Consider the following 23729-nt stretch of genomic DNA (forward strand, 5'->3'; position numbering starts at 1 on the left):
ATAGGATAATTGCAAAGCTTGATAAATTAAAACTTAATAATGAAAAAAAATAAATGCACATATATTAGTTGTTTGAAGAAACAAATACAAAATAAAATAATAAATGCATAGTTTAAGACAACATAGCTCACTTGTGCTTATCATTTACTAAAATATGTAATAAAAAAAAAGAAGAAAAACATCTTACCTTTTTGTGTGTAAATGTTTCTGCTGGTGTGTCTCTGCTCATGCGACAAGCAAATGAAATGGAACCAAGTAGTTTTTTTTTTCTTTTTAAAAGAAAGTCATTAGGGCGGACGGACACTCTGACATCATAGTAATTACCATTTAAATGCCACACGAGAGAGAGAGACCCTGAGGCAGAACAATCATGGAGACTCCCTCCTTGGAAAATACTGATAGTTGTCTATATAGTGTGTTTTCTTTACCTCAACATGTGCTGCTACTATGTATATTTAAACAGACAGACAGAATGTTTAAAAAAAGCAGCAAACTTGCTAGCTCGGTATGTCTGCAGTCTGGAATTATTTCCACGTTTTGCCTTTGGATGGTAAATATGCAATCAGCAATGATTGTGTGGTGCTGATTATGAGTAAAGGGAAGTATACAGCGTCTTCTTTCAATATTTGGGAGTTTAATATCACACCTTAAGCCTAGCCTAACCAGCCCTTATCAGTCGTGCAAGACGGCAGATTAATTAAACCTGCAGATTTCCTATTAAGTTTCTATAATTTACATTGCAGTTCTTGTTTTATTTTGCACAAATGGTGTTTATTTGTGAAATGCATTTAGTGAGTCATGGTAAAAGAAGCATAATGTGTTCAATCATTACACAAGATGTCACGTGACATCAGTAGGAGGGAAGATCTACATAGCATTGATTGATATCGGTATTGGAAAAGAAGTCCTGGACAATATCGAACATTTCTAATATACTATAAAGTGGAATCTCGGTTAGCAGCCGCCTCGGTATTTCGGTTAGAGTCAACAATTTACGACACAATTTTTGTGCATTGTCATACTATGATATGCAATGCGTCTTGTTGTGAGCCCAAAATGTGTTCTGAATGCATTTGTCATTACAAAAACATTCGTCCCTGTTAGCATCCGAGCTAGCTGGCAACTTGCAACTGCAGCTGGTGCACTCTCAAAAATGTTTTATAGTTTGACATGCATAAAACAATTCTAAATGCATATAAATTATCAATCAAAGGCACAATGAACATTTAAGGTGAATTTACCTTCATTGAAGACGTGACTGTTCCCAAAGACACGCTGTGGCAACGAGATCAACCACCACCATGTCTTCAATGAAGGTAAAAGTAACCTAATATGTTCATTTATCCCCTTCATGAAATGACGGAAATCAAGGTTCTGCTGTATTCAATAGTGTAACTATTTAAGTTTGCTCACCCAAAAAAGAGGCATGAAGATGACACACAAAAAAAGCTCAGACTCACGAGTTGTTTTAACAATGTGAAGTTTCATTTTTAGCACATAGTTAATGTCCCCCCCCTCCCGATCCCTTTCCAGTCTAACGTTACTTACAGTAATCCTTTCTACATTCAACTTAAAAACACCCGCCCAAAATATACATCAGCTTCCTCTCAGAAGAAGATCTCTTATTGTCATGAAACAAGTTTTTTCATCTTGAAGAAGACAACAACCACAGACTCGTCGGGCATCAGGACAGTGCAAATCTAGGAGTTTGAGTGAAATTGCTACGTTAGAATGCATTTGGAACGACACTCGCACGGCGCCGACTGACTTATTGCCGTTCTAGCACGTCTACATCTAGGACTTTCCTCGGCCTGCAACATCCCCCGCCTCTTCCCCCACTCCTTTGTGATAAAAGCCGCCATAAGGGGGGCAATGAAGGAGTGAGATGGATGTGAATACACACGTGCGCGCACACACACACACTCACACTCACAAACACACACAGAGTTGCAGTTGAGGAGAACAATCAAATTGGAATGTAAAACAATCACCAAAAAATGTATTTGATTTGTTTTGCCTCATTTGTTTTTTTGTTTTTTTTTTGGGGGGGGGGGGGGGGGCTAGTTTAAGCGTATCAGCAGCATTAAATAAACCTTCCAGCCACCAGGGGGCGATGAGCATTATTATTATTATTCTTTTAAATAAGAAGGTAGGTCCCCACTCTCTGCAGTCCAAAACAAAGCGCTAAATAAAATAAAATAAAATAAAATAAAATAAAATAAAATAAAATAAAATAAAATAAAATAAAATAAAATAAAATAAAATAAAATAAAATAAAATAAAATAAAATAAAATAAAATAAAATAAAATAAAATAAAATAAAATAAAATAAAATAAAATGGAAAATTCAGCATAAACTTCATTGTGTCTGTAAACTGGAACACGCTAATTATATTTCTTGACGCTTGGATTCCGAAACTTGACTTATTTGGTTAAAAGGTAGGTCATTAACAATCGTTTTGTTTAATGATACATTCTCATGTAAACAATGTTTCACACACACACACACACACACACACACACACACACACACATGAACACACACAAACCTGACCCTTGTCTTCAAACAAAATTACATTTCCTTATCGAATAGAAAATAAAGTTTCAGTATCAGGTTTGTTTTTTTCTCAGAATACAAAAACAATCGATATAAAGTACCTTTTAAGACAATGTGAAAAAGAAACACGAACACTAAAATATCGATTCGCTTTGTACAGTGGAACCCGCTTATGTCGACGCCCACTGGAATGGCCGATGGACATCGACATCAGAAGGTTGTCGACATAATCGAAGCCATTTATTTGTGACTTCGTCCATAGAGAATGGAAGAAGAGTGGATGATGAAGGATATTTGTTTGTTGACATGTTTTTCCGACTTTGTAGATTTTTAATTTGATTCTCATATACTTGATATACTTAATTATACGTGATAATTTAATCGTATGTCTACACGACATTGACAATAAAGCTTTCATACATGGGAACAGTTTTCTTCCGACGGAAGGAAGTCACTGTGCAACTAGACAGTAGGTTTGTTACTGGTTTACATGGTTTACCAATAATGATGAGGTAACAACACTACTACATTTGTCGGACCCATTTATCATAGAAATGATTATTTTGGGTCAATTTTATGTCGACATCAACTTAAGCGGGTGCTTTTTTGCGATAACAAAACAGTCGACCGGGACGTGACATAGACAGGTTGTCGACATAAGCAGGACTGACTTCATTGGGTTCCACTGTACCGTTTTCTGACTGAAGTGTTTGAGCACCGCCTCCACGCCTGCACCTAGGTGGCGCTCTCACCCGGGCCACCCCTGCCGGGCTGGGCCTCAGGCAGGTCGGCGCGGGCCGCCTGCGGGGACGTGCGAGGCGGCGCATCCTCCCTCTCACCTCGATCCTGGAGGTTGCGCTGGTTGCGGGCGGCCTCGGTCAGCATCTGTAGCCAGCGCTCCTGGTGCTCCTCCAGGCCTCGCCACAGCTCAGCACGCTCCCTCTCCCGCTTCATCTCCCTGGGGAAGGCGCAGGGGGGCACTTTATTAAAGGGTCCTCGATTATGTCACTCTTTAATGACGCCAGAGCCTTTTTGTGAGTATCAAATGTGAGAACATTTATCGTCTTCCTTCCTAGTTTGCTCCACTTTTTGAGAGAAGAGGCCCTCACACACTCAATTCTGAAATCAATAAGGAAAAAGCTCTTTCTTCATGGTCATGGTACCACTGACCCACCCTTAGCTCAGGGGTGTCCAAACTGATGCAAGGGCACTTTGATATTTTCTAAAGCAACACATGTAAATATGCTCAGATCTAAAATAGATAGGCCACAAATGGCCCACAGGCCACACTTTGAACACCCCTGCCATAGCGAGATGAGCCATTCCTGTGTATACACCCACCACTTTGTAAACAAAACAGGCTTCTCTACACATCTCAAGGTGACCTTAGAATGTTGTATTCTCGTGTTAAACGATGCCAAAGCCCTGGAAATGAACCCTGACAGAAGTTTGGGATGGCTCAAAACGCTTGGTTTCAAAAGGCGTGGTAAAACTGCCCCTTTGTGATGTCACAGAGGGGCGGACTTCCTGATATGGTTCATAGTTAGGAAGCACTTTGGGCATGTGACCAATCACAGGGGAGTGGGCATGCCTGGAGGCGGGCCATGGGTGGAATAAATTAAAACAGACCATTTTGCAAGGAAACACAAATCAAAGGAAATAAAGCTGGAATAGGTACAGATTCTGCAAAATCTTGAGAGTTTTTTGTGCGGGTTATTGTGTGCAGCTGCTCTATAGGAGACCATGACTCAATACAAGGGGTCAAAAAATTAGCATAATAGGTCCCCTTTAAAATACAGCTTTGCGAACAGTTCAGTGAACAGTGAACAGTGACCAGGTTAACCTAGCATGATGTTGCTGTTAATATGTCAGTGTAATGTTAGCACAGTAGCTCACATTGCTATCCTTGTGTTGCTAATGTGGACGTCCTCCTCTCCCACTCTGTAATGTTATGTTGTTGTATGTGATATATGGCATCTATTAGGTTGGATAAGTGCCGAGTTGCAGTGTTTATGTAAAAAGCGGACAGAGTGCACAATAGAGAGACAAACACAGCTCCATGGGTCAATAGCCTTAAAGGTACAGACACACAAAACGATGGCTTACTCAGACCATCAAGGACAACACACATCCAATGCAAGTTCTGAGCCATCCACACGCACTCACTTCTGTTTCTCTGCTTTGTAGGAGGCGGTGAGGTCTTCAAACAAAGTGCTGTTCATCTTCATGAAGGTCTTCAGCACATTAAAGATCAGAGACACGATGGTTCTGCAGGGGAACAGCTGGAATGTCAGCGCTTGCTGAGCTGTGATCGAGCTCCATCACGTATTTTAGCACACAACGACAACACAGCAAGGCGTTAAAGCCAAACGGGGGCCACCTACGGGTTCCAGTGCTCCTTGGAGACTCTGTAGAGGGTGGCGAAGACCAACGGCAGGATGACTTGACAGTTCTCCTCGATCAGACTCAGTATGTACTCGTTATTCCAGAAGTAGAGGGCACGCTCGGCCACCTAAAGCACACGTATGAACAGAATATTGAATAAGTCAACGTGCTTGGGATATGCAGTACAGTTCTCCATTGCTACTTTGTTTAATACGGCCTATTATTGGTCAACAAATTTGCATATCAAAGTAGATTTCATGTATTTTTTTCAATTCAACGACAGTGTGACTGAAAGGTTGTATTGGACACTGGCCACTAGGTGTCAGTAATGTTTGCAAGTATTGCTTGGCGAGACACAAACACCAGACGTGATCGCCAAAACAACAGGCTTTAATTGGAGGTTTGAACTACAGTAAACCTCGGATATATCGGATTCAATTGTTCCCACTGGTTTTGTCTGATATAAGCGAAATCCGTTATATGCGTATACCGGAAAATGTCCGTTTTACGCATATATCGGATTTATATCCGGTATATGCGTAAATGGGATTTTATCCGTTATAAAAAGGCACTTCCTTGACTATGTTTCCAATGTACCTGGACGCGCAGGCAACGCTGCAAACGCTGCAAATGACGTCGTATAGCGGCCTGTCACGATTCGGCGAATCGGAGCGCCACGATGCGGCCATCCGATATACGCGAGGGAAATTTAATGGAAATGCATTGGAACGGGACTGGAGATTTTGTCCGAAATAGGCGAAATCCGTTATAAAAAATCCGATATATGCAATGAATTTTTATTGGAAATGCATTACAGAAAAATCGGTTCTTTTTTATCTGTCTGTTGTGAGCGAATTTCCGATATATCCGAGTCCGATATATCCGAGGTTTACTGTATTTCACTAGCACAATAATAAAATAAAAGCTCACATGAAGCTAAAACTCAACTCTGAACTCCCAATGTCACTTCCTACCAGTCCAGCACTAAGGTACCTACACCTTATACACGTTTAAAGCAACACGTTTATTTTGTCTACCATAGCATGTTAGCATATATCTATAGGGCTCTATTAATGTTAAAATGTCATAAACGGTTTTTATATGCTCTAACTACAAATATATTCCATTTATAAATAAGAATTCCTATTTCACGGAAATTCACTGATGACTGTTGGGTCTGGAACCAATTAACTGGGATTACTTTAAAAGTCCAGACCTCACATTTCAACAAATGTTTCTGCTACATCTTCCCAAGTGAACTCGGATGCACTTTAAGGTAGTCAGTGTACAGCTTGTGACATAAAGACGACGTGGCATTTCACCTGGAAGTGAGGGCTGGCGATGCAGCCTGCGATCTGCTTGAAGAGCGGCTCCTGAACCCTGATGAACTGAGATGGCTCGATGACGTCCAGGATCTCCTCGATCTCACCCAGGAACATCACCTCCTTCTGCGTGCACGTCTTTGGCCAGTATTTCAGCAGCCCTCGGATGATCTGACGTGAAAAAGAACGCATGACGGGTCAGCTGACGTATTCTAAACATTGTCAGGGTTTAGATAAGAAGCAAAAACCTGCGTAGACGTACATATTCAGTCACGGTGGCGTCTTTCTCCATGAACTGCACCACGCAGTATGCCATCTGTGAAAGGAGAACGCATAAAGAAAATATTATTTAGCAAGGTCAGTCCAAAATGAGGGTTATTTTTGTGTGGTGAATGTGAGCTGGATGAAGTTTTGAAACTTGCATTTTTCAAACAACGTTTTATAATAATTTCACAAATGCTCAATGACTTTTTGACACTTAGTAGTCCTTGCATGATGGCGGCCTTCTTTTCCAGCCTATCGTGTTTAAATTAATTTAAATAATGGTATGCATCAAATTTTATGGCGATTGGGCTTACCACGCTAAAGTTACAGTGGGTGTTTTGTAGCACGTGTTGAGCTGTCTGAGAAATTTCAAGTCAATCCGATTTATGGTGTGATAACAGCGCCAACATGTGGTGTATCAGAAAAATACAGGCAACACAATTGGGCTGCACGTTTTGCCACATTCCCATTCGTACGTGCAGCGGCTCAGGAGTAGAAGAGTTAGCTTGTAGCAGTGCTTCTCAAGTAGCGGGGCGGTGCCCCCTGGGGAGGGCGCGGTGGACTGTCAGGGGGGGACTTTCAATATCAGTGCAGACCTGCCAACATGTTTGAATCTGTTGTACTCAGGGTGCAGTTTGACTCCTGAATACGCTTGTGTTTCGCTGCTCTCCATTTTGTAGCATTTTTGCTGGTTTCAGTTTTGGCTTCGGGGCGGCACGGCGGTCGAGTGGTTAGCGCGCAGACCTCACAGCGAGGAGACCAGGGTTCAATTCCTCGACCATCTCTGTGTGATTTCCATGTTCTCCCCGTGCATGCGTGGGTTTTCTCCGGGTATTCCGGTTTCCTCCCACATTCCAAAAACATGCTAGGTTAATTGGCGACTCCAAATTGTCCATAGGTATGAATGTGAGTGTGAATGGTTGTTTGTCTATATGTGCCCTGTGATTGGCTGGTGTACCCCGCCTCTCGCCCAAAGACAGCTGGGATAGGCTCCAGCAGCCCCGCGACCCTCGTGAGGAAAAAGCGGTAGAAAATGAATGAATGAGTTTTGGCTTCAGTCTTCAATATTAATCAGTTTGTCTTTCAAATCTGTCCCCCAGTGGGGGCGTGGCAGAAAATAATTGAGAATCACTGGCTTACAGTAGGCTGCACGGCGGATGAGTGGTTAGCGCGCAGGAGACCCGAGTTCAATTCCATCTCTGTGTGGAGTTTGCATGTACTCCGGTTTCCTCCCACATTCCAAAAACATGCTAGTTTAATTGTCGACTCCAAATTGTCCATAGGTATGAATGTGAGTGTGAATGGTTGTTTGTCTATATGTGTCCTGTGATTGGCTGGCCACCAGTCCAGTGTGTACCCCGCCTTTCGATCCAAGGAAGACAGCTGGGATAGGCTCCAGCATGCGAATGAATGAATGAATTGCTTACAGTAAGAAATCCATTCATCATTGCGTTCATCCCTCCGTTGCGTCCTTCCTTGTGTTTGCGAGTGAGCACCGTGGCGACAGGGGTTGTGTGTGCTTGTGTTTTCTTCGGAAGGACTGATGTCACAAACACACACACAAGATTCCCCTGAGGGTAATCTAAAAAGACAGACTTGACAGCACCTTGACATAATGACTACTATCGACTCTTTTTATGACTTCCACATCAATTGGCAAATGGCGTCATTAAAAATAAGACCATTTTTATTGTGACGGGTCAACGATGGGTCATTCACAGTTTTTCTTACACGGACCCTCACTACACAAACACGTTGAAGTCTAAATGTTCCTTCACTGCTGTGTGAATGCATGAACATGTAAAAAAACGGTGTGTCTATGACCAGGTACAATTTGCTCATCGCCTTCTTTCTCTGCTGAGCTTTACCTTCAGCTAAAATTTAAAAAAAAAAAAAAAGTCCGAAGAGAAAGAAGGGAAGCCGCCTTGATTCCAGAAGGATTAGAATAACCGTGCTGATGGGTCAAGCTATTTAAAAGGTAATTATTCATTTAAGTCTTAGTCAGCATTAAGCCTCAGCGGGGTAAACATGACGCTGGGGTTCTGTTGCCAAGGCGGCCTTTTGAGAGAGCGGGAGGTCGTTGTCAGGCGACGGATTATGGAGACAGACACACTTTTAATAACGTGCAATTTACAGGTGTCGGGTGGCACACAGGGCAGACGTTCATTGAGGAAGCAACGGTGGCGTAGGAAGATCAAAAACACAGACGGCAGCTAAGAAACGGAGCACTTTTTATGATTTGATGTCAACACCTCTTTAACTTGGCTTTGTGACAGGATGCAAGGTGTAATTCAGAAGATTTGGACCTGTGCAAAGTTTTCCCTTCATTATGTCTCCGAAGCTTGAGGCACACTCTTCTCATCGCAATGCATCAAAGAAAATGAAAGTGAAGTAAAATCAGACGTGGTCAAACGGCGACCATAATTGACCACATTATTTTATGTTCATTATTTTTTGTCATGCCCCCACTGGGGGACAGAAATCTTTTTGCTAATAACTGCTAATATCTATTTATTTATCTGGACTATACAGACTAAACTCAATACTCAAACCAGCAAAATGCAATAAAATGGAGAGAAGTATGAAAGCATATATTTATATATTATATATAAATTCATACAGTACATGTTGGCAGGCCTGTACTAATATTATATACATAACCATGTGACAGGATCTGCTCCGTGATGACTAAGCAGTGTCGTGGTCTCATTATTGAGACCTCCTTCTCCAAATAAGCCTTTCATAAGCCTTTCTCTCCCTCCCTTGCAACGCCCTTTCCGGTGTACAAGACAGCCACTGGAATAAAAGTTGTTTTTTCTTTTAATATTATTACTTTTTCCATTTAAAAATTGTGTTTAATCATTTTATTAACATATTTTATGTGTCCTTCATGAGTTCTGCATACAGTGTGAGCAACTTAGGGGTTAATTTATGAATAACTTCTGACTTATGAATGAGTTCTGTACACACTAGCATTCTAATCGGAACACTTGTATGTTCATATAAAGGTATGTGAAGCTAGTTGTATATATATATATATATATATATATATATATATATATATATATATATATATATATATATATATATATATATATATATATATATGGACAATTATTCCCAGTTCCATCACATCACTGATATTCAAGCGACTTTCCAGAATTCCACCCCCCCGTGGGAACATCTACTCTCTGTTTCATTGCAGATGACACACTTGTCTCCATAAAACCAGTCTGAGGGCTGTTATTGAGATGATTAAAAAGTGCTGCAGTGGCATTTCACTTGTGTTTTGCATTGCCTACACAACGGAAACACAAAGAAACACTCGTGGATTTATGATCTGTGACTCAATTCCGCCGTCTAGTGGCGGCTTGTGGTTAATATATGAATGCCGGGCATAACACAAGAAAAAAAACATGAAGAAAAAGAAAGAAAAAATAATAAAGTACCACATGCCAGACATCAAGGTAATGTATTTTGTAAATAGTAAAATGGTTAGTGTGACTTACCTGTGCGTGAAATATAGAGAGGGACTTTGCCGTGTGCAGAGGGATGAGAACCCTCACCAGGAACTGCTTGTGTTCGGCCTTCAGAGGCTGAGCGAAGCCGTTTATGATGCTGGAATGACAATGAGTGATTAGCATATATACGTTTGGAGACTGGTCATTAAAATGCATGCTTCCATTTCCTTAAAACAGATGGAATAGAACATGTGTACATGGACTTTGGCACACTAACGACAACTTTAACCATCCTTTAGGCCTGGGGTGTCTATATGCATGTTATAAAAATAACATTTATTAGACTGTATTACACTAATTCCTATCTCAATTGATGTATTTATGGTATTTGAGCTGTCATGAATGGGATTGGTGCTTCCTGTTAGTTGGCAGTATGCATTGTAATGCCGCTCCAAATTCCCAGTCGGTATGCATTTAAAGTGTAAGTTGCGCCATGCAGTCACTACCATGACAGTTTTTTAATGGGCCTGTGGCACATTGTGGAACAGGGGTGGGCAAACTTTTTGACTCGCGGGCCGCATTGATTTAACAAAATTGACAGGGGGGGCCAGATTCTATAGTATTTTACAAATAACAGTCCATTTTTACAAGTAAAAGTGTCATGCAATCTGCTATATGTGCACTTTGAGATCACTTATTTGATGTAAAGTGCGTTATAAATTACATTTATTATTATTATTAGGTTAGCGCACAGACCTCACAGCGAGGCGACCAGGGTTCAATTCCACCCTCGGCCATTTCTGTGTGGAGTTTGCATGTTCTCCCCGTGCATGCGTGGGTTTTCTCCGGGTACTCCGGTTTCCTCCCACATTCCAAAAACATGCTAGGTTAATTAGCGACTCCAAATTGTCCATAGGTATGAATGTGAGTGTGAATGGTTGTTTGTCTATATGTGCCCTGTGATTGGTTGGCGACTAGTCCAGGTTGTACCCCGCTTCTCGCCCATAGACAGCTGGGATAGGCTCCAGCATCCCCCGCAACCCTCGTGGGAAAAAGCGGTAGAAAATGAATGAATGAATGAATTATTATTATTATTATTTTATTATTATTATTGTTATTTTTATTATTATGTGTTTGTGTCCCTTTTTTCAGAAGCATTTTGTAAACAGCTGTCTTCGGGTGAGAAGCGGGGTACACCCTGGACTGGTTGCTAGCCAATCACAGGGCACATATAGACAAACAATCGTTTTGGAGCCCAGTGAGGATAAGCGGTAGAAAATGAATGAATGAATGAATTTTGTAAACAACAGACCACATCAAATAACAAAATTGATAAAACAGCTACTTCCACCATCAAAAGGCTGGCTCAAGCCGTGATGCCAGGTTGTATGTTGAGTTTAAATGAAATACTTTGGAAAGAACAGGCGGGCCATATTCAAACACTTGGCGGGCCGGATGTGGCCCCCGGGCCGTAGTTTGCCCACCCCTGTTGTAGAAGTAACCCAAAAAGTCAGCAACAATTGAAAAATATTCCAATAAAAAATAAGGCAAGGAAGCCTTTTAACGTAAAATGACATGTCTAATGTCTAATGCAAATTAGACTATAACATCATCCATCCCCTGCCATCACAAATACATTAGGAAACACTGCATATACTATTATTATTATTATTATTAATAAAATATTAATTTTAAATAATACCTTTTCAAATACAAAAAACAAACGGGTTATTTTTAATTATTACAGTTGAGGGCCTTCACTTGAGTGCGTATGTTTGTGAGTGGGATGGCGTGACGTGCTCAAAGTGTGTCAGAAAGCTAACCAAGTGTTAGCCAGGCAGTGAGTGGGTGCTGAACGTCGCCCGAAGCTCCGTCAGCATCATTCACATTATTGCTGGGTATTTTTTCCCCCCCCGGTAGGATCTCGGCATTCTAATCTGTCTTCTTTTCCCACTCGTTCATCCAGTGTGTCCTCCCTCGCTCATCCCTGTCCTTTTAGTCGGTGTGGGCGGAGCTATAAATACCTCTGTTACCAGCATCATGAATGCCAGCCTCTCTCTCTCCTCTTCCGCATCTTCCTCGGCTTCGATTGTGACTCATCTCCAACTCCCTAACTCCCTCCTTCCTTCCCTCATCCGCTAACAAGTTTTTTTTCCCCTCTCAACGCAGGAGTCATCCTCGACCTTCATCCCTCTGCACACATCCCCAATCTCCTGTATTTATTATAATGCTCATTCAAACATTTGCAGATTTCTCTATCTCTTTGTGTCTTATTACTATTATTATTAAAGTTAAAAACAACAACAACAATGTAGTAACACAGGACGAGCACATGTGTTACAAGTGCCTCCAAACTCACACATTTCACACCAAAAATGTCTGTTTTCCAACCTGTCGGTCTTTTAAATATTCAGCTTGAAATATGCATTTGAAATATTCATACACTCGGATGTTTACAAGTTATTTGGCCAGCTGTCCAAACGGGAATCTTAAAGGATTTCATGAGTTGACGTCAAGATAAACATTCATTCAAGTAGAAAGGCTTGAAACCAAAACATAAAAGGGGTCTGGTTTTTCATGTATGATGTGATGATGCATTTTAGACTCACCTGCCGAGGATCTCCAGCAGCTCCGCGACTCCATTGAAGTGCTCAGTTTCATATATGAACCTGGAGAGCATCACACATCATGCAGACAATGAAAACAGTACCGGCGTGGTCTTGTGCATGCCCATAAATTGTAAATACTGTACAAAAAGACACATCGCTGCACTGAAGAAGGACGACATCACTTTTGCTCACTTTTTTCCTTTCATTATGTCTACCAAACATGAGACAGACTCCGAGGTCCTTAGACCTCAGACTTCCTGTGTGCACCTTTACAGCATCAAAACAAAATGATGCCTCGCTACTGCTATTTATATTTATGTTGTGTAAAACGATGAGTAAAATCTATCGTCGATCTGTTTGTGTCTACTGTGAAGACAAATAACTAGAGGCCTTTAAAAAAAAGGCAGCTACCTGAGGAAGATGTTGTTGATCTGCTTGCGGATGTAAGCTCGGAGGCCCAGTAGTTTTCCATAAACGCGGTGGAGTATGGTCTTCAGGTACTCCCTCTCCCTGGGGTCCTCGCTGTCAAAGAGCTCCAGGAGCTAAACAGACGGCAGTGTCATTCCCACTGATAGGCTAACAGCCGACGGCCCGGGTGGGAGAGGAAAGAGGATTTACCTGCAGGACAAACTTCTGGTCCACATAGCGTTTGGCCACTGAGGGCTGGAAGTCTGGGCTCTCCAAGACACGCAGAAAGAACTCATACACCAACTGAGGCAAAGGAATCAGGAGTTTTGTTTTTGTATTGTTTATTGGAACAATAAAGTCGAGTTCATCGCCAGTGCCGAAATGAGCAAAGTTTTGGTAGCCTGCTTTACCTGAAGATGCGGCCAGGAAGCCTCCAGTGTGGGCTCGTCCTCCTCTGGGTCAAACTCAAGATTCTCACTCGGTGGCAGAGTGCGGAAGATGTTCACCGAAATCTGTGTGTGAAAGACGAAAGTGGAATAGCGGCAAGATGAGTTCAAAGGCAGCGGTGGCGTCCCCCCTGGGATATGGAGGTGCTCCCCGCCTACCATTTTAATGATCTCTGGGTAGAGCGGCTCCGTGAGGACACCTCTGCTGGTGGCCACGCTCTCCACCAGCTCGTTGAGAGCCGCACGTTTGATCTCCTTGCCCTTCAGGTCGGCCACGCAGTCCAGAAAGTCGAAGAGCACGCAGCACTGCTGCAGCTTCTTGCTGAACAGTTCGTGGAGCTCGGCGACGGGAGCATCTGGACACAAGGACAAACGTTTACACACACTCATAAAATCAACTGTGGACACTTTATGTTTCCCATAAATCTCGGTTTGTAAGCCACACCCACTATATTCTGGTCTGTGAGGACCAGGCGGTTCTTTTTTTGACAGGAGCCAAATAACTCGTGATGAGCTCGTCAAACCATTGGAAATTGCAGGAGGTTATTAGAGTCCACCTGATAGTGTCATCTTACAAAGAACACTAAACTCATCACACAGCAACTTAAAACTCAAAAGGTATATCTGACAAATATATAAACAGGTACCAATATGAGTTGAAAAAAACCCGCGCATGCACAGAGAGAACATGCAAACTGCACACAGAGGTGGCAGAGGGTGGAATTGAACCCGTGTCCCCTAGCTGTGAGGCCTGCGTGCTAACCACTCGACCACCGTGTAGCCCAGTAAAGGAGATGTCATGAGATGAAAACTATATATTTGCTGCACCGCAGCTTGGGAATTTTGGTATTTGAACCGCTGGAAAGATTACAAAACACACATTTTTGAGAACAAGAATTGGATGCTAAATTTTCAATCTATTTTGGATCAAATCTCATAAAACTTATAATAATGAAATAAATAAATCAATCATTAAGGGTCCAAAATGGATATGACATTCATTCTGTAACTATATATACAATACATGTTTGGTGTGGACTGAATGTTGGAGTTCTTCAAGATGGATTTGACAAGACAAAGTTTCCCTTGGAATGAGAGGACTATTACTCCTGACACACACACACACACACACACACACACACACACACACACACACACAGACACGTTCCTCCCCAGAGCCATGATGTATTTCAGTCCCATTACCTGCCACCTCCATTCTCTGGGCGTGTTTGTCATAGTCAAGCAACCTGCTGGCGCCGCGTGCCCAACGATTAAAACATCATACTCAGAATTGACAACCTCCTCCCTGCATAAAAAAATGATTTCTCAACTGAAAAAGTGCTGTGTTTTTTTTCCCAAAAGAATTGATTGCACAAGTGGGAAGGTATGAAAAGTCACAATAAATGGGGATGTAAAACTAACATGACATTATCATTTGAGATATGTTGAATCCAATGCAGTGGTCACAATATATTCATGAACTGCTCTTATTGTTATTTATTCAATTAGGTGGACAGTGCGGCATCATTAGATTGTTGGAAATCAAGCAAATTAGAAAGCAAAGCCACCACAAGTGAAAAATAACAGAAATACCAGATACCATCTAGTAAATAAAAGCAGTTTTGTGTGTTTTTGTGTGTGTGTATTTCTGTGCAGACAGTGGAGGTGAACTCTAATCCATTCCACTGGTATAGGAGTAATTGTATGAAGACTTGTCCTGCCGGGACCGAGAAGACAAGATGAGAATGAGGTGACAAGCCCAAGGGGGGGGGTTATGAAAAAAAAGTGTGTGTGTGTGTGTGTTTGGAAGGCTGAGGAGGTGAGAAAAGACGAGGACAGTAATAATGCCCAAACTAACTGTGCTAGTGCTGAACACAAATGCTGATTCAATGATCAGTAAACGCAGACTTTCAAAATTCCGGGGCCAAACAATACTAATCTGAAGCATCATCATTCTTGATGATCACGGAATTTCATAATCAAGAGCAGGGGTGCTCACACTTTTTCAGCATGCGAGCTACTTTTAAAATGACCGAGTCAAAATGATCTACCCACTACAAAAATGCAAAACATCTATTTATTTTCAAATGTATTGAGGATTATTTGTACGTACAATGTATGTTGATGTACCTTACATAACCAAATGAGCCAATATTGCAAAACACACATAATTAACTATTAACATTTTTTGTAATTACCTGAGTTTACTTTGATGACTTGCACTGAATTGAACCAGCCAGGGATGCATAGTCCGGACAGTAGCTGCTGATAGCCAGCCTCAAGCACACTTCCAAATGTTTATCAGTCATGGATAATATCCGTATCATAATATCCGTATAATATTCCATATCCGTATGGAAGTGATATGTTTTTTGCCTTTTTACTTGGTCCAGTTTTTGCCTTTTTACTTGGTCCAGCTCCTTCACTCATTTTAGTGACCATAAACTTTAGCGAGGGCTTAAAATCTGACGCAATTCGCCGACTAGCTTAGCACTTTGCATCGTTGTTTACGCATGAGCGGTGACCTAAAGGTCAAAATTCAGTTGTCATCTGACTGGTTGTCCTGTATGTCAATCAAGTAACGGGGATGGCTGATAGGCTGACATCGTAAGTTCTGCTGCACTTAGAGACGTTGTTTGATTTGATTGGTCGCCCGAAGGGCAACATTCAGTTGTCATCTGAATGGCTGCCCTGTATATCAATCAAGTGACGGCATTGATGCTGGGATGATATTTTTTTAATGTCACGCCGCGATCGACCAGCGATCGACCAGCGATCGACCAGTAGATCGCGATCGACTTAATGAGCACCTCTGATCAAGAGTCATGCATTCATCACTGTGGACAGTATAACATGTTGAAAACTATGTCTTTCTGGAAAGGGTTGAGTAGTTTACACAAAAACGAACATCTTGGTGAAGGTAATTTGGGTTTTAATCCCAGCAGGTTTTGTCATTTATAAATCACCGTTTATTCTTTATTTGGCAGGATTAGGGCAAAACTACTTATGTAATGTTTGTGGGAGTTGACCCGAGTCAGAACATTTTAAATGTCTTTGTGAACGTAGTACATACTTCAGGCTGTCCCATATACAGTATGGCGGCAACCATCTATGTAGGCCAAGTCATCAAGCCCTAGTCCACCATTGTCCTTATTGTCCTTATTAAATGACGTACAGTATGGACAGGAAGTGACATCGGGGGCTCAGAGCTGACTTTTATCTGGATGATGGCCACGGCAGTATGTTATTATTTTGTCAGATGATTCAGTTTATTATTTATTGATACATTTTTAAAAAACTGTGATAGAGCGAGGGCGCGATGTTGGTACCTCAAAGTGGCGTGTGATGATTATATTGTTAATTTCATCATTATGGCTAAGCAGCATGGCATGCACATACAATGAGGTTCAACATATAACTGTGGCCATATCAATAACCTTAAAAAAATGATTTTCGCATGTAAGAAAGCTGTCAACATCAGCCAATTAACATCAGCCAATCCAAAGGGTGTCGACATCAAAGTTTTTCACTATATTTGCTTCGGATGGAGCATCTCTTCCTCATTATTTCACACATAAAATGAAAGATAATCCTCATCCCTTAGGAGGAGGAGATTGAGAAGGAGGAGGAGGAGGAGGAGGACAACGTGGGAAAAATGGAGGATGTGATTTGAAATGAGGAGCATCCAAACACACAACATCTAAATATAGAGTGAGGAAGAAAAGAATGCAAGGGGTTAAAAGATGACATCATCCCCCTCTCCGTTCACCCGCTCTCATATTCCCATCCCTCCATCTTCCCCCGCTACATCCCTACACCTCCTTGTCTTTGCTGCAAATTCCATGAAAGCAGGAAGAGACGTTTGAGACGACGGTCAGCATCCCGTCATCATGTCAGCCAACACACTCATGGATGCAGTGACGCAGAGAGGAAGAGCCGGGAGGGGAGGGGGGACGGGGGGGCAGATTCCATGGGGATGAAGAAGGAAAAATGCGGCATGACTGTTAGGAATAGTAGCAGGCGCCATGCAGCGTGATGGTGTAAATATCACCCTTCAAGTACTTGAAGTGAGTAATCTCATCACGGCAACGTCATGTGACCCGCCTGCGTCATGACAACAAAGAAACACTCGGCCTCGTTATTAGAAAGAAAAGAGACAGCAAGAGCGATGTTTTTGTAAGGTGCCTCCTGCTGTCAGCCATCTTGACACTGACAGGATGTAAACAAGGCAGAAGAGAACCCGGGGGTACATGCTCGTAGACGACCACTATGTATCCCCGCGTCTCATTGTCCCATCTCGAAATTCAAATAAAAAGGAATACTGTGGAACCTTGGTTAGCGCCATTAATTTGTTCCATAGGTTCTGACACTAACCAAAACAAATCTAAATAACTATCTGAATAATTATCTATATAATAACCTGCCGTGGGGCGGAAAGGAAGTCGCAATTGCCTGGAATTTGATAAAAAACGGTGACAAACACTATTGAATTTGATCTCGCCAGGATGTACGACATGTCCGCACCAAAAATAACTCCCATCCATTCGTCTATCCGTAGTGATTTTGCATTGTTTTCTGCAAGTAAAACTATAATTATCCTCGATAAAATGTATTATTTGTTAATATTTTTGGTGTAAGATAACATATTAATTGGATTTATATTATTTCCAATTGGAAAAATAGCCTTGGATTTGGTACGTTTTGGTTTTTGTCAAAACAAATGAGGAACTTTGCTGTTTTTCCACCAAGGGCCACATACTAAAAATGAAAGGATGCAGGGGGCCACTTTGATATTTTTATGTATGCCGTAATTTTATAAAAAGGCTTAATATATACAGTATATATTACATATATACATATATAGCCAAAGCTTTGTTTTATTATTAGTCATTAAGATTGACACCTCAGCTTCTTCTCATTACATTTGTCCTGTTTTTCCCATTTTTGCTGGGTTTTTTGGTTTCATTTTATTTCTCCAAAGTGCCGTGGGACAATAAAAAAACAAGCTGTGGGCCGCAAAAGGCCCCCGGGTGGCACTTTGGAGACCAAGTTAACCTGTTTGTTGACATGAGCGCTCACCAACAAGCAAGCGATTTCACTGACGTTTGTTGGTAATTAGGACTCTTTACTTGATGCTATTCTGAGAGCGGTGCCAACAACAGCTTGCCATCTACCAGTGCTGTAATTTACATGTTTTCCCTGGAATTTACGTCAGAAACAAACGATGCAGACGAGCTAACTAAAGCTGTGGGAAGAAGAACAAGAAGATACATGGTGGTGATAACATCATGTAATCCTGTATTTGCTGGTAATTGGGTGTTTTTTTGACGACTTGGAACATTTTGCAATCTTCTGATGTTGTGATTGATGCTTTCACTTACATTTTTGCGGGAAACTTGATAAAAAATTCCACAAACACGGGCGACATGCTAGCACACCAACGCACCGCTCCTGACTACTAATGCATGACTTTTTGGAAGATAATCCAACTAAATTCCCTTGAGACGGAGCTAATTGTGTTCCATTTGCTAAGCGATGGATGGGGAACTTTTGAGCACCGCTAAGCATGTAATTAAAAACCGGGAAAGGGCTGCTAAAATGTTTGTGCCTATCCCAGGACAGGACATTCATATTGGACAACGGGATGGACACTCATCAGGTGGCTAATGGCTAATCTTTCCGACTGTTGTGTGGGCCAAGAAACAACCACTAAGTGGAGACGTACGCTTGTAAAAAGGACACCAACACAAAGACGGCGAGGGAAGGCCGAGTCATGGTGAGGGATTAAAAGGTGCACTAAACCCATCTTTAAATAATCTAGTGCTTCTAATAATACATGTTGCCACTTCACAAGTCGCCATTTTGAGAAATAAACCTTTCACTGTCCCGTGCAAAGTGTCTTTTTTGCAGTTACTGTCATATCTCCCGGCATTGCTCTGACAACCTAATGTCCACTTACTTCCTCCTCTTCCTTCCTTCCATTCCTCCACCCTTTCACATCCTCCCACTCTCTCTCCTCTTAATTGATCCGAGACGAAAGCGAGCCTGTAACCTAATAGCAGCTGGCCTCACCCAAGCGTAACGCGCAGATACGAGATCACCAAAAACACGGCAAACTGATCATAAGGAACATCATGAGTGGTGTTGACAGTGTGAAACTAAGAACATAGGACCGTTTTGAAATTAAATGAAACTAAAAACTGATGTGATTAAATTGAGAATCAGATAAAGGCTGCAACTAACGATTATTTAGTAACCGATTAATCGGCTTGATTATTTTTTTGATTAACTACTGACTCTGGTTAAAGGAAAAACACTTAATTTCCGACTCTTTATTTAGGAATAGAAGATTAGAACTGACACAGCAAATAAGTTATTATTTATGAGTTAATATTCTGCTAAAATAAAAACAAATTCATGTTTTTCAAATAGCTTCAGTAAAACAAATGTACACAAAAATACAATCTTGATCATTTTTTTAGTCGATTAGACTGAAGCTTGTTGTTTCACTGAATGGATGAATCAGTTATGTCATAGATGGACCAAATTCACATGAACCAAACACCTACAGTTTGTGGTTGTGTCCGCAAAGTGTGAATATCTTGTTTGGCTAAAACACAAAGATAACAGATCTGCTTTCATGGAGGACTAAGGAAATAAAAAAATATTCACATTTGAGAGGCTGAAATTTGTAGATATTTACATATGTGCGATTAATCGATTACTAAAATAGTTGTTGATTGTATGGGTAATCGATTCATCGTTGATTCATTGAGTGATTGATCAATTAATCCTCGCTTAATTGTCACATCTCCAATTTAGATGCACCTGGCTAATAATGGTAATGCTAGCACATCAATTTTTTGCAGATAGTTACGTTCCGTGACCACCAACGGACGGCAAAAATGGCAAGTAACTGATATTTTTCACCTTGCTACAAGTTTGGAGGCTGGCCAAACTGTCGAAGCAAGTACATCCGTAGCCAAACAAACTTTTGTTTCTCAAAGCGCACATTATGGTGGATCCCAGGGCTGCTGAGCAAAGTGCAAAATAAGCACATTTATGTTGGAAGTTTAACTCCAGCTGCAAGTGATGGCAAGCAGGTTAGCTTTGATGCCAAGACGTCAACTCCAGAGGTCCATATTGACAATTTTCCCTGCTTGAATCCAACGTGTGAAAAGTCATCAAATGCATTTGATGACGTTCACTGTTAAATTGCTATATTAATAAAGTATTGGTGACTATAGGTTTTTATGGGAAGTTGATACAAAACATTGCTAATAGGCCAGCACGCCCGGGGGCTGGCTGCTACTGCTAGCAGATTAGCTCTGATGCTAACAGGAAGCAGTTAAAGTACAGACTCAAAGTACACACTTCGCTAGGGGAGCAGATTACGGTAAGTTTAAATGCGAAGCTGATTTCATACAAACGGATGTGACACCTCAGAACATGTTCGACTTCTTTTTCTTTTTTTTAAGGAGCTCATCAGTGCCACTTTCTGTTTGGTTTTAAGGGGCGGACGGTCTTTAAGATTTTATAAAGTGCATGCATGACGGCATATCTGCCTCCTGATCCTTTTATTGTTATGTTGTAAAAGGAAGAGGAAAAAAAAATGACCCATTTTAGAGAGTGTTGTGAAACGCAAGCAGCTGTGTATTTGGGCTGCGGCAAGGTCACAATGCAAACATTTCTTTGACCTCTTTAACAACAACACCGATGGAACAGCAATGTTATTAGCAATGTTATTTGAATTAGGAAGTCGTAACTGCAAATATTAAATATGTATTTTAGAAACATTTATAAAAGTGCCTAGCACTCACATATTCAGGAGAAAACAATCTTTGGTTGACTAAAACCATCAAAAACCTGGTTAACTTTTTAACACTTTTAGATGTTAAGTAGGCGGCACCACGGTGGTCTAGGGGTTAGCGCACAGACCTCACAGCTAGGAGACCAGGGTTCAATTCCACCCTCGGGCATCTCTGTGTGGAGTTTGCATGTTCTCCCCGTGCATGCGTGGGTTTTCTCCGGGTACTCCGGTTTCCTCCCACATTCCAAAAACATGCTAGGTTAATTGGCCACTCCAAATTGTCCATAGGTATGAATGTGAGTGTGAATGGTTGTTTGTCTATATGTGCCCTGTGATTGGCTGGCGACCAGTCCAGGGTGTACCCCGCCTTACGCCTGAAGACAGCTGGGATAGGCTCCAGCACCTCCGCGACCCTCGTGAGGAAAAAGCGGTAGAAAATGAATGAAGATGTTAAGTAGGTTTAAATGGTGGAAAAGGTATTATTATTGCCATTTATTTATTTTAATTGTCTTACCTTTGTGCTATTCCCTTCACTTTTGATTGACAGCCAGAAGTCTTTGCTCTCTTTTTGCTCCTAAAGGCAAATTCAGTCATCCCTCTCCAATTTGGGAATCGAATTTCACGGTTTCACTCATACCTGGTTTTTGAAAAACGTGTTGACATATTTACAGGCGAGAGTAAAAATGAACGATATCTTCAAAGTTTGTCATCATGGTCAATGATTTATGTACAATTAGTTACGCCTCCGCACCCGCAATGAAGTTTTCCTTTACGGTAGCCATGTTTTTCAACCAATCTTGCTGAAATTTCACACAAGTTGCCTGTCGGTCCCCTAAAAGCGTGTACCGAATTTTTATGGCGATTGGGCGTAGCATCGTAAAGATACAGCAGTTGTTTTGTAGCGCGATGTGAGAAATTTCAAGTCAATGTGAGTTTTGGGGTTCAATAAGAGCGCCACCATGTGGTGTAAAAAATAATAGCACATGCACCATGGTACAGTTGCATATTTTGACTAATTTTCACAATTTTGCATGGAGAAGCTCAGGAAGAGAAGAAGAGTTTCACAATGTGGTGTCCTCATTTTTTTCCACATGCTGTGTGATGTTGGAGTATCTAAATGAGGCTGGCTGGGCCTTGGCGGAGGTCCACCCTGCATTCTCCAGTGTTGGATGCGATTAGATGTACCTAATGAAGTGGCCACGTCCATGATGAGGTGTTTTTTTGGACTGACCTTTGAGGAGGGGCAGAGGTGTGAGCTCCACCTGGGAGCTCTGGTACCGGAACTGGGACGAGCTGTGGGACCTCCTCTGGCGCACCCTGCGCATGGAGCGCCGCGGGAAGCCGTCCACCTTCTCCGCTGACGGCACCGAGAAGCTTGTGGTGGGCGAGGACGGGCTGGACGGGGGCAGCTTGGTCGTCTCCATGGCGGGGGACTGCATGGGGACCCTCTTGGACCACCGATGTCTTCTCGGCCGGTGAGGATGGAGGAGGAGGAGGATGGAAAGGGGGAGGAAAGGGAGGGGGGGGGCAAGGTGAGGGTTCTGTTTTGCTCCTTTTTAATCAGCCCTGGCGTGGCCCCCCCTGATGTCCTCCAGACGTTCTCAGGGCGGGGGAACAAGCCTCACCACGCCGTCATGCGCGGCTCCGCTGATGAGTCCTGCCTCTCCCCTCCTTCAACAAGGAAACAAAAAGCTCGCCGATGAAACGAAACACACACACAAAAATCCCGAAATGTCCTTTGTCACACAACGGCAGCCCCCCCGTGTGTGTTTGTTCCGCTCCCGTGTCGGTTATCCGTTATCTGGTCGTCCTACAACGGCTCAGCGAGCACCATCAAGTCGCACATTGTCAGGGGCGGACGAAACCGGAAATATATCTTTCCTCCCTTCAAAATAAAGCACTGGGAAGTGGCTAAACTAATAGAAAGCTCACAATGAAAGCAGGTTGCGTTTAATTCGAACATACTTGCTCAACAGCACATTTACACGCAACGATTACAAATGTTTTTGAACCAAAAAGGATACCTCGCCGTGTCGTCTTTTATTGTGAAACATAAACACCGGATGTTGTGTGTATTCCACCTGTGTCTTCAAGGTGGCGCAAAGCAGGAGGAGAGGCTTCATCCACACTGCGGATGACGCTATGGGATGTATTTATTTATTTATTTATCTGCTTTTTATTTGAGGCTTTATTAACTCGGTGCTACAGCTTTTTTCCGTTTTACACTTTGACATTACTGCCGTTTTTGGACTGATCAGATATCTAAAATGCCCGCGTTGCTGCTTGAAGTTCGGATTATTTGACAAATCCCACCATTGTTGCCCATTTTAATTGTTCTCTTTACCGTTCTAGGTCTTCTTGCCGGGCATGTTTTGTAGCCGGTTGTCTTCCCTGCAAGACAGCGTGGCAATTAATGAAAGAGCAGTTTAATCAAACGGTGCTCAATATTCTCGACTTACCCTGCAAA

The 23729-nt window shown here is 42.0% G+C and overlaps 1 protein-coding gene across 1 annotated transcript; it reads right to left on the reverse strand.

Moving 5' to 3' along the window:
- Positions 1–1499: 1499 nt before the first annotated feature.
- Positions 1500–23107, reverse strand: ppp2r5b (protein phosphatase 2, regulatory subunit B', beta). Its single transcript, XM_058067224.1, has 12 exons — positions 22494–23107; positions 13612–13808; positions 13417–13518; positions 13217–13309; positions 13010–13140; positions 12599–12658; positions 10038–10146; positions 6527–6580; positions 6265–6435; positions 4942–5069; positions 4724–4825; positions 1500–3515 (listed from the first exon to the last, which is right to left on the reverse strand). The coding sequence occupies exons 1-12, from the start codon at positions 22699–22701 to the stop codon at positions 3293–3295; spliced, it is 1578 nt and encodes a 525-aa protein (XP_057923207.1). The 5' UTR covers positions 22702–23107; the 3' UTR covers positions 1500–3292.
- Between the last annotated feature and the right edge of the window lie 622 nt (positions 23108–23729).

Source organism: Doryrhamphus excisus, chromosome 3 (assembly GCF_030265055.1).
Source record: "Doryrhamphus excisus isolate RoL2022-K1 chromosome 3, RoL_Dexc_1.0, whole genome shotgun sequence".
Taxonomy (NCBI): domain Eukaryota; kingdom Metazoa; phylum Chordata; class Actinopteri; order Syngnathiformes; family Syngnathidae; genus Doryrhamphus; species Doryrhamphus excisus.